At 43.6% G+C, this 11,259-nt stretch overlaps 1 protein-coding gene across 1 annotated transcript; it reads left to right on the forward strand.

Moving 5' to 3' along the window:
* Positions 1 to 366: 366 nt before the first annotated feature.
* Positions 367 to 10,467, forward strand: LOC125547402 (uncharacterized). The gene is made up of 3 exons (XM_087516354.1): positions 367 to 377; positions 1,258 to 1,837; positions 10,246 to 10,467. The coding sequence occupies exons 1-3, from the start codon at positions 367 to 369 to the stop codon at positions 10,465 to 10,467; spliced, it is 813 nt and encodes a 270-aa protein (XP_087372480.1).
* Positions 10,468 to 11,259: the final 792 nt, after the last annotated feature.

Genomic DNA, 11,259 nt, shown 5'->3' on the forward strand with positions numbered 1-11,259 from the left:
AAAACCATCCAGTGCATGCATGGACACTAAATTCGTGAATTTATTGTCAATCGGTAACATATGCATCTTCTAAGTCATCCCATCAATCTTATGTTATATATTACAATGCATCTACCTCGATCTGGATGAAACCTTTCCTCAATAATTAGGTTGTCTCCTTATCATAGTAATAATTAATCAATGGCTTCTAGTCGTGGGAATTTAGTTGATATGTAGAAAATGCCTCCGCTAGCGGGGTTGGCCACTGCGATAGATATGGTACAGATGGACATTCCTCAGCCGTTAGGGTTCAACACTGGGACGGAGATGTAGATACGGCACTTGTTTATGTCTGTACCACCGCCTCCACCGGAATTTCCCGCCGGGATGGAGATGCTGTAGCAGGCGCTTGAGCCGAACGCCCGCTTCTTGTATTGACAAGAAGATAAGATCAACACCCAGTCTAAGTCATGCTGAACATTTTGTAAATACAAGGTGAACATAACTCATAAAGTTGTTGATTTTTTTCAAAAATGTCTTGAACAATTTAGAAAATGTGAGAGAATTTTTAAGTGTTTTGAACATTAATTAAAATTACACAAAGATTTTCTTCATATGTTACAAACATTTTTATAAAATTGTGTGGGAAAACATTTTATATGTTGCGAACATTTCTCCTATAAACCTCTCTACACTACCCACTGTTCTGGGGTGTTCGGGGCACGCATGCAATCCGGCTCACACGATATGCCTTGCTAGCCAGATTTTACGGCGCTTTCAAAATAAAGAACCCGGGGCAGCTATTGGAGAAGCAGACGTGACGGGCATCCTCCTGCTCGGTCCGGGAGATGACGTTCTTCTTCTTCCCTCGCTCACAGCAAGGGAGGAAGAGTGTGTGTAACTACGTCTCGGTGTCGGTGGGTTTATATAGCAAGCGGCCGGTGAGAATCGCTTCACTGAGCTACATACATTAAAAGTCGTGATAGGCCATGGGATTCAATTCGGTATTCACTGAGCTGTGTACATTAAAACTCATGGGTCAAAGGATGACAACATGCACCAACTAAAAATTGCTATATCTGAACAACTAAAAAACATAAACTTAAGCATGAAAAAATTGCAAGATATGACCAACTAAAAATCATAAACCTGGGCATTAAAGAAAGCAAGACCAGAACAGCTAAAAATCATGAACTCGTGCATGAAAAACATGCCTCTGAACAACTAAAAAGTCATGAACTTAAGCACGAAAAAATTGTAAGATCTGAACAATTGCAGCACCTTAGCCATAGAGCGAGAAAGTAATGGCAGCGTCCAACGGGGGGGTGAAAGCGGCCGGAAGAAGACCGTCATCCGCCGGATCGAGCAGGACGATGCCACGCACGTCTGCTTCTCCAAGGGCTGCGTGGGGTTCTTCAGCAAGGCGAGCGATCTAGCGGTCCTGACCGGCACCCAGGTGGCCGCTCTCACCTTCTCGCCCGGTGGCAATGCCTTCTCCTTCGGCCACCCCTCTGTCGACACCGTCGTGGAACGCTTCCTGGTGGGGAAGGGTGCCGGGGCTGGCGCGAGGGAGGAGGGTGCTGCCAGTGATGATCAGAAGATGGAGAAGCGGCACCAGGAGTTCGACGAGATGCGCACGGACCTATCCGAGGTGAAGAAGCGGACCGAGCGCGAGGAGGTCACCGCGAATGAGCATGACGCGGGGGAGCCGATAGCGGCTTGGGTTGACCCGAATGTGCGCGACATGGGGGACGAGGACATGGTGGCCTTCTTTGCCGTGCTGATGCAGGTGAAGGACATCGTCTCCGAACGCGCCAACCAGGTTCTCTTGCGCGTGGACGTGAGCCGCATGAAGGAGGTGGCCCCGCCGCTGCCGCTCCAGCTCTTCGGTGGCAGTACTTTGTGTTGGGGAACGTAGTAATTTCAAAAAAGTTCCTACGCACAAGCAAGATCATGGTGATGCATAGCAACGAGAGTGGAGAGTGTTGTCTACGTACCCTCGTAGACCGACAGTGGAAGCGTTATAACAACGCGGTTGATGTAGTCGTACGTCTTCACGGCCCGACCGATCAAGCACCGAAACTACGGCACCTCCGAGTTCTAACGCACGTTCAGCTCGATGATGATCCCCGGACTCCGATCCAGCAAAGTGTCGGGGAAGAGTTCCGTCAGCACGACGGCGTGGTGACGATTTTGATGTTCTACCGTCGTAGGGCTTCGCCTAAGCACCGCTACAATATTATCGAGGATTATGGTGGAGGGGGGCACCGCACATGGCTAAGAAAACGATCACGAGGATCAACTTGTGTGTCTAGAGGTGCCCCCTGCCCCCGTATATAAAGGAGTAAGGGAGGAGGAGTTCGGCCCTAGGAGGGGGCGCGCCAAGTGTGGAGTCCTACTAGGACTCCCTAGTCCTAGTAGGATTCCACCTCCCATATGGAATAGGAAAAGAGGAAGGGAAAAGGAGAAGGAAGGAAGGGGGCGCCCCCCTTCCCTAGTCCAATTCGGACCAGACCAAGGGGATGGGTGCGGCCACCCTTGAGGCCCTTTTTCTTCTTTCCCGTATGGCCCAATAAGGCCCAATACGTATTCCCACAACTCTCCGGTACTCCGAAAAATACCCGAATCACTCGGAACCTTTCCGATTTCCGAATATAGTCGTCCAATATATCGATCTTTACGTCTCGACCATTTCGAGACTCCTCGTCATGTCCCGGGTCTCATCCAGGACTCCGAACTCCTTCGGTACATCAAAACTCATAAACTCATAATATAACTGTCATCGAAACCTTAAGCGTGCGGACCCTACGGGTTTGAGAACAATGTAGACATGACCGAGACACGTCTCCAGTCAATAACCAATAGCGGAACCTGGATGCTCATATTGGCTCCCACATATTCTACGAAGATCTTTATCGGTCAGACCGCATAACAACATACGTTGTTCCCTTTGTCATCGGTATGTTACTTGCCCGAGATTCGATCGTCGGTATCTTAATACCTAGTTCAATCTCGTTACCGGCAAGTCTCTTTACTCGTTCCATAATACATCATCTCACAATTAACTCATTAGTTGCAATGCTTGCAAGGCTTATGTGATGTGCATTACCGAGAGGGCCCAGAGATACCTCTCCGACAATCGGAGTGACAAATCCTAATCTCAAAATACACCAACCCAACATGTACCTTTGGAGACACCTGTAGAGCTCCTTTATAATCACCCAGTTACGTTGTGACGTTTGGTAGCACACAAAGTGTTCCTCCGGCAAACGGGAGTTGCATAATCTCATAGTCATAGGAACATGTATAAGTCATGAAGAAAGCAATAGCAACATACTAAACGATCGGGTGCTAAGCTAATGGAATGAGTCATATCAATCACATCATTCTTCTAATGATGTGATCCCGTTAATCAAATAACAACTCTTTTGTTCATGGTTAGGAGACATAACCATCTTCGATTAATGAGCTAGTCAAGTAGAGGCGTACTACTGACACTCTGTTTGTCTATGTATTCACACATGTATTATGTTTCCGGTTAATACAATTCTAGCATGAATAATAATTTATCATGATATAAGGAAATAAATAATAACTTTATTATTGCCTCTAGGGCATATTTCCTTCAGTCTCCCACTTGCACTAGAGTCAATAATCTAGTTCACATCGTTTATGTGATTAACACCGAAAGAGTACTAAGGTGTGATCATGTTTTGCTTGTGAGATAATATTAGTCAACGGGTCTGTCACATACAGATCCGTAAGTATTTTGCGAATTCTATGTCTACAATGCTCTGCACGGAGCTACTCTAGCTAATTGCTCCCACTTTCAATATGTATCTAGATCGAGACTTAGAGTCATCCAGATCTGTGTCAAAACTTGCATCGACGTAACTTTTTACGACAAACCTTTTGTCACCTCCATAATTGAGAAATATTTCCTTATTCCACTAAGGATAATTTTGACCGCTGTCCAGTAATCTACTCTTAGATCACTATTGTACTCCCTTGCTTAACACAGTGTAGGGTATACAATAGATCTGGTACACAGCATGGCATACTTTATAGAACCTATGGCTGAGGCATAGGGAATGACTTTCATTCTCTTTCTATCTTCTGCTGTGGTCGGGCTTTGAGTCTTACTCAATTTCACACCTTGTAACACAGCCAAGAACTCTTTCTTTGACTGTTCCATTTTTGAACTACTTCAAAATATTGTCAAGGTATGTACTCATTGAAAAAACTTATCAAGCGTCTTGATCTATCTCTATAGATCTTGATGCTTAATATGTAAGCAGCTTCACCGAGGTCTTTCTTTGAATAACTTCTTTCAAAATACTCCTTTATGCTTTGCAGAATAATTCTAGATTATTTCCGATCAACAATATGTCATTCACATATACTTATCAGAAATGTTGTAGTGCTCCCACTCACTTTCTTGTAAATACAGGCTTCACAGCAAGTCTGTATAAAACTATATGCTTTGATCATACTATCAAAGTGTTTATTCCAACTCCGAGAGGCTTGCACCAGTCCATAAATGGATCGCTGGAGCTTGCACACTTTGTTAGCTCCTTTTGGATCGACAAAACCTTCCGGCTGCATCATATACAACTCTTCTTCCAGAAATCCATTCAAGAATGCAGTTTTGACATCCATTTGCTCGATTTCATAAAGTGCGGTAATTGCTAACATGATTCAGACAGACTTAAGCATAGATACGAGTGAGAAACTCTCATCGTAGTCAACACCTTGAACTTGTCGAAAACCTTTTTGTGACAATTCTAGCTTTGTAGATAGTAACACTACTATCAGCGTCCGTCTTCCTCTTGAAGATCCATTTAATCTCAATGGCTCGCCGATCATTGGGCAAGTCAATCAAAGTCCATACTTTGTTCTCATACATGGATCTCATCTCAGATTTCATGGCCTCAAGCCATTTCGCGGAATCTGGGCTCATCATCGCTTCCTCATAATTCGTAGGCTCGTCATGGTCAAGTAACATGACCTCCAGAACTGGATTACCGTACCACTCTGGTGCGGATCTCACTCTGGTTTACCTATGAGGTTCGGTAGTAACTTGATCTGAAGTTACATGATCATCATCATTAGCTTCCTCACTAATCGGTCTAGTAGTCACAGGAACATATTTCTGTGATGAACTACTTTCCAATAAGGGAGCAGGTACAGTTACCTCATCAAGTTCTACTTCCCTCCCACTCACTTCTTTCGAGAGAAACTCCTTCTCTAGAAAGGATCCATTCTCAGCAAAGAATATCTTGCCTTCGGATCTGTGATAGAAGGTGTACCCAACAATTTCTTTTGGGTATCCTATGAAGACGCACTTCTCCGATTTGGGTTTGAGCTTATCAGGTTGAAACATTTTCACATAAGCATTGCAACCTCAAACTTTAAGAAACGACAACTTTGGTTTCTTGCCAAACCACAGTTCAGATTGTGTCGTCTCAACGGACTTAGATGGTGACTTAGATGGTGCCCTTTTAAACGTGAATGCAGCTGTCTTTAATGCATAACCCCAAAACGATATTGGTAGATCGGTAAGAGACGTCATAGATCGCACCATATCTAATAAAGTACGGTTATGACGTTCGGACACACCATTATGCTGTGGTGTTCCAGGTGGCGTGAGTAGTGAAACTATTTCACATTGTTTTTAACTAAAGGCCAAACTCGTAACTCAAATATTTTACTTCTGCGATCATATTGTAGAAACTTTCATTTTTGTTACGATGATTCTCCACTTCACTCTGAAATTCTTTGAACTTTTCAAATGTTTCAGACTTGTGTTTCATCAAGTAGATATACTCATATCTGCTCAAATCATCTGTGAAGATCAGAAAATAATGATACCTGCCACGAGCCTCAATATTCATCGGACCACATATATCAGTATGTATGATTTCCAACAAATCTGTTGCTCGCTCCATTGTACTGGAGGACGGAGTCTTAGTCATCTTGCCCATGAGGCATGGTTCGCAAGCATCAACTGATTCATAATCAAGTGATTCCAAAAGCCCATCAGTATGGATTTTCTTCATGCGCTTTACACCAATATGACCTAAACGGCAGTGCCACAAATAAATTGCGCCATCATTATTAACTTTGCATCTTTTGGTTTCAATATTATGAATATGTGTATCACTATGATCAAGATCCAACGAACCATTTTCATTGGGTGTGTAACCATATAAGGTTTTATTCATGTAAACAGAACAACAGTTTATTCTCTTACTTAAATGAATAACTATATTGCAATAAACATGATCAAATCACATTCATGCTCAACGCAAACACCAAATAATACTTATTTAGGTTCAACACTAATCGCAAAAGTATAGGGAGTGTGCGATGATGATCATATCAATCTTGGAAGCACTTCCAACACACATCGTCACTTCACCCTTAACTAGTCTCTGTTTATTCTGCAACTCCCGTTTCGATTTACTAATCTTAGCAACTGAACTAGTATCAAATACCGAGGGGTTGCTATAAACACTAGTAAAGTACACATCAATAACATGTATATCAAATATACTTATGTTCACTTTGCCATCCTTCTTATCCGGCAATCACTTGGGATAGTTCCGCTTACGGTGACCAGTCCCTTTGCAGTAGAAGCACTCAGTGTCAGGCTTAGGTCCAGACTTGGGTTTTTCACTTGAGCAGCAACTTGCTTGCTGTTCTTCATGGAGTTCCCCTTTCTTCCCTTTGCCCTTTTCTTGAAACTAGTGATCTTGTCAACCATCAACACTTGATGTTTTTCTCGATTTCTACCTTCGTCAATTTCAGCATTATGAAGAGCTTGGGAATCGTTTCCGTTATCCCTTGCATATCATAGTTCATCACGAAGTTCTACTAACTTGGTGATGATGACTAGAGAATTCTGTCAATCACTATTTTATCTGGAAGATTAACTCCCACTTGATTCAAGCAATTGTAGTACCCAGACAATCTGAGCACATGCTCACTAGTTGAGCGATTCTCCTCCATCTTTTAGCTATAGAACTTGTTGGAGACTTCATATCTCTCAACTCGGGTATTTGCTTGAAATATTAACTTCAACTCCTGGAACATCTCATATGGTCCATGACGTTCAAAACATCTTTGAAGTCCCGATTCTAAGCAGTTAAGCATGGTGCACTAAACTATCAAGTAGTCATCATATTGAGCTAGCCAAACGTTCATAACGTCTACATCTGCTCCTGCAATAGGTCTGTCACCTAGCGGTGCATCAAGGACATAATTCTTCTGTGCAGGAATGAGGATAAACCTCAGATCACGGATCCAATCCGCATCATTGCCACTAACATCTTTCAACACAATTTTCTCTAGGAACATATCAAAATAAACATATGAAAGCAACAACGCGAGCTATTGATCTACAACATAGATATGCTAATACTACCAGGACTAAGTTCATGATAAATTAAAGTTCAATTAATCATATTACTTAAGAACTCCCACTTAGATAGACATCCCTCTAATCCTGTAAGTGATCACGTGATCCAAATCAACTAAACCATGTTCGATCATCACGTGAGATGGAGTAGTTTTCAATGGTGAACATCACTATGTTGATCATATCTACTATATGATTCACGTTCGACCTTTCGGTCTCCGTGTTCCGAGGCCATATCTGTATATGTTAGGCTCGTCAAGTTTAACCTGAGTATTCCGCGTGTGCAACTGTTTTGCACCCGTTGTATTTGAACGTAGAGCCTATCACACCCAATCATCACGTGGTGTCTCAGCACGAAGAACTTTCGCAACGGTGCATACTCAGGGAGAACACTTCTTGATAATTATTGAGAGATCATCTTAAAATGCTACCGTCAAACTAAGCAAAATAAGATGTATAAAAGATAAACATCATATGCAAACAAAATATGTGACATGATCTGGCCATCATCATCTTGCGCCTTTGATCTCCATCTCCAAAGTACTGTCATGATCTCTATCGTTACCGGCATGACACCATGATCTCCATCATCTTGATCTATATCAATGTGTCGTCATGTGGTCGTCTCGCCAACAATTGCTCTTGCAACTATTGCTATCGCATAGCGATAAAGTAAAGCAATTATTGGGCGCCTGCATCTTATGCAATAGAGAGACAACCATAAGGCTTTTGCCAGTTGCCGATAACTTCAACAAAACATGATTATATCATACAACAACTTATATCTCATCACGTCTTGACCATATCATATCACAACATGCCCTGCAAAAACAAGTTAGACGTCCTCTACTTTGTTGTTGCAAGTTTTACGTGGCTGCTACTGGGCTTAGTAAGAACCGTACTTACCTACGCATCAAAACCACAATGATAGTTTGTCAAGTTGGTGCTGTTTTAACCTTCGCAAGGACCGGGCATAGCCACACTCGATTCAACTAAAGTTGGAGAAACTGACACCCGCCAGCCACCTGTGTGCAAAGCACGTCGGTAGAACCAGTCTCGCGTAAGCGTACGCGTAATGTCGGTCCGGGCCGCATCATCCAACAATACCGCTGAACCAATGTATGACATGCTGGTAAGCAGTATGACTTATATCGCCCACAATTCACTTGTGTTCTACTCGTGCACAACATCAACGCATAAAACCGAGGCTAGGATGCCACTGTTGGGGAACATAGTAATTTCAAAAAATTTCCTACGCACACGCAAGATCATCGTGATGCATAGCAACGAGAGGGGAGAGTGTTGTCTACGTACCCTCGTAGACCGACAGCGGAAGCGTTATAACAACGCGGTTGATGTAGTCGTACGTCTTCACGGCCCGACCAATCAAGCACCGAAACTACGACACCTCCGAGTTCTAGCACACGTTCAGCTCGATGATGATCCCCGGACTCCGATCCAGCAAAGTGTCGGGGAAGAGTTTCGTCAGCACGACGGCGTGGTGACGATCTTGATGTTCTACCGTCGCAGGGCTTCGCCTAAGCACCGCTACAATATTATCAAGGATTATGCTGGAGGGGGGCACCGCACACGGCTAAGAAAACGATCACGAGGATCAACTTGTGTGTCTAGAGGTGCCCCCTGCCCCCGTATATAAAGGAGTAAGGGAGGAGGAGGCCGGCCCTAGGAGGGGGCGCGCCAAGTGTGGAGTCCTACTAGGACTCCCTAGTCCTAGTAGGATTCCACCTCCCATATGGAATAGGAAAAGAGGAAGGGAAAAGGAGAAGGAAGGAAGGGGGCGCCCCCCTTCCCTAGTCCAATTCGGACCAGACCAAGGGGAGGGGTGCGGCCACCCTTGAGGCCCTTTTTCTTCTTTCCCGTACGGCCCAATAAGGCCCAATACGTATTCCCGTAACTCTCCGGTACTCCGAAAAATACCCGAATCACTCGGGACCTTTCCGATGTCCGAATATAGTCGTCCAATATATCGATCTTTACGTCTCGACCATTTCGAGACTCCTCGTCATGTCCCCGATCTCATCCGGGACTCCGAACTCCTTCGGTACATCAAAACTCATAAACTCATAATATAACTGTCATCGAAACCTTAAGCGTGCGGACCCTACGGGTTCGAGAACAATGTAGACATGACCGAGACACATCTCCAGTCAATAACCAATAGCGGAACCTGGATGCTCATATTGGCTCCCACATATTCTACGAAGATCTTTATCGGTCAGACCGCATAACAACATACGTTGTTCCCTTTGTCATCGGTATGTTACTTGCCCGAGATTCGATCGTCGGTATCTTAATACCTAGTTCAGTCTCGTTACCGGCAAGTCTTTGGTAGCACACCTGTAGAGCTCCTTTATAATCACCCAGTTACGTTGTGAAGTTTGGTAGCACACAAAGTATTCCTCCGGCAGACGGGAGTTGCATAATCTCATAGTCATAGGAACATGTATAAGTCATGAAGAAAGCAATAGCAACATACTAAACGATCGGGTGCTAAGCTAATGGAATGGCTCATGTCAATCACATCATTCTTCTAATGATGTGATCCCGTTAATCAAATAACAACTCTTTTGTTCATGGTTAGGAAACATAACCATCTTCGATTAACGAGCTAGTCAAGTAGAGGCATACTAGTGACACTCTGTTTGTCTATGTATTCACACATGTATTATGTTTCCGGTTAATACAATTCTAGCATGAATAATAAACATTTATCATGATATAAGGAAATAAATAATAACTTTATAATTGCCTCTAGGGCATATTTCCTTCACTTTGGAGCTCGGTAGTAGCAGGAGCATCAGATGCTGATGGCGATAAATATGTAGCAGCAGATGTTGATGGAGCTGCCTCTGGCACAGGCAGTCACCGCCGGGATGGATATGCAGGAGATGCCTCCACCGCTGGTGTTCGCCGCGGGGATGGGTATGGAGGAGATGCAGATGGTGATTCCTCATCTGCCAGGGTTTGACGATGAGATGGGGATGCCTTCGTCACCTGAGATCCCTGCTGGGCTGGAGACGAATGCCGACTTCCCGTTCCCGTATTGAGAAGATGAGCTCCAAACCCCTCGCGGTCCGTTCAAGTGAAAGCATTAAACAATGGACGATAGTTCATCAATCTGTTGTCATCTAGTTACATTGGATGCAATTTCGTCAAATTTTATGTCATTTCTTTATTATCAATAATTAATGGCTAAATATGTATTGTCCTGTCGCTGGCTGTTGGCATTTAATGAAATACAGACATCTTCTCAAATGTACTACACACGTTCGCTGGCTACATGATTTTGAGTCAGCAATGTACTAGTGTTGAGTTCTTTTCTCAATGGACACACACGTTCAATACTAGGGATGACTTAACATGGTAACAAGCGGACATACAATTCTCTTCAATAAAACGAAGAATCATTTTATCCATCATAATATGGACTTGACAAAGCTCGAATATATATTAGAACGGGATATAGTAGATCCAAACACTTTTAAAAAAAGGAGGATAACCTCGGCCTCATCAGTAGACCCAAACACATGCACCAAAGAGAATGCTTAATACATGCATGTAGATACCCCTCAAATCAGACTGCGGTGCATCCACAACAACATATCCAATTGCAACAACATATCCAATTGTTTCGATGATGTGCCATGGATCAAACACACGAGCTTGTGATACGTTCTCGCGGCTTCTTGGGTGGGTGGGTGGGTTATTTCTCTTTTCTCTCGTTAGTACCACTGATGCCAGATATGCTTCCGTGGATTAGTGGTTTTCTATACTGGCTTATCCATATATAATCGGTCATTGTGTTAAAAGGTATAAGTCGTGCAGAACCAGACAAGGGC

This window comes from Triticum urartu, chromosome 3A (assembly GCF_056163025.1).
Source record: "Triticum urartu cultivar PI428250 chromosome 3A, HENAU_Tu73, whole genome shotgun sequence".
In the NCBI taxonomy this organism is placed as follows: Eukaryota; Viridiplantae; Streptophyta; class Magnoliopsida; order Poales; family Poaceae; genus Triticum; species Triticum urartu.

Excerpts from the sequence above, each read along its gene's own strand:
- LOC125547402 (XM_087516354.1), top strand. Across the intron at positions 1,838-10,245 it reads ACGTGAGCCGCATGAAGGAG|CAGCAGATGTTGATGGAGCT; the intron begins GTGGCCCCGCCG and ends ATAAATATGTAG.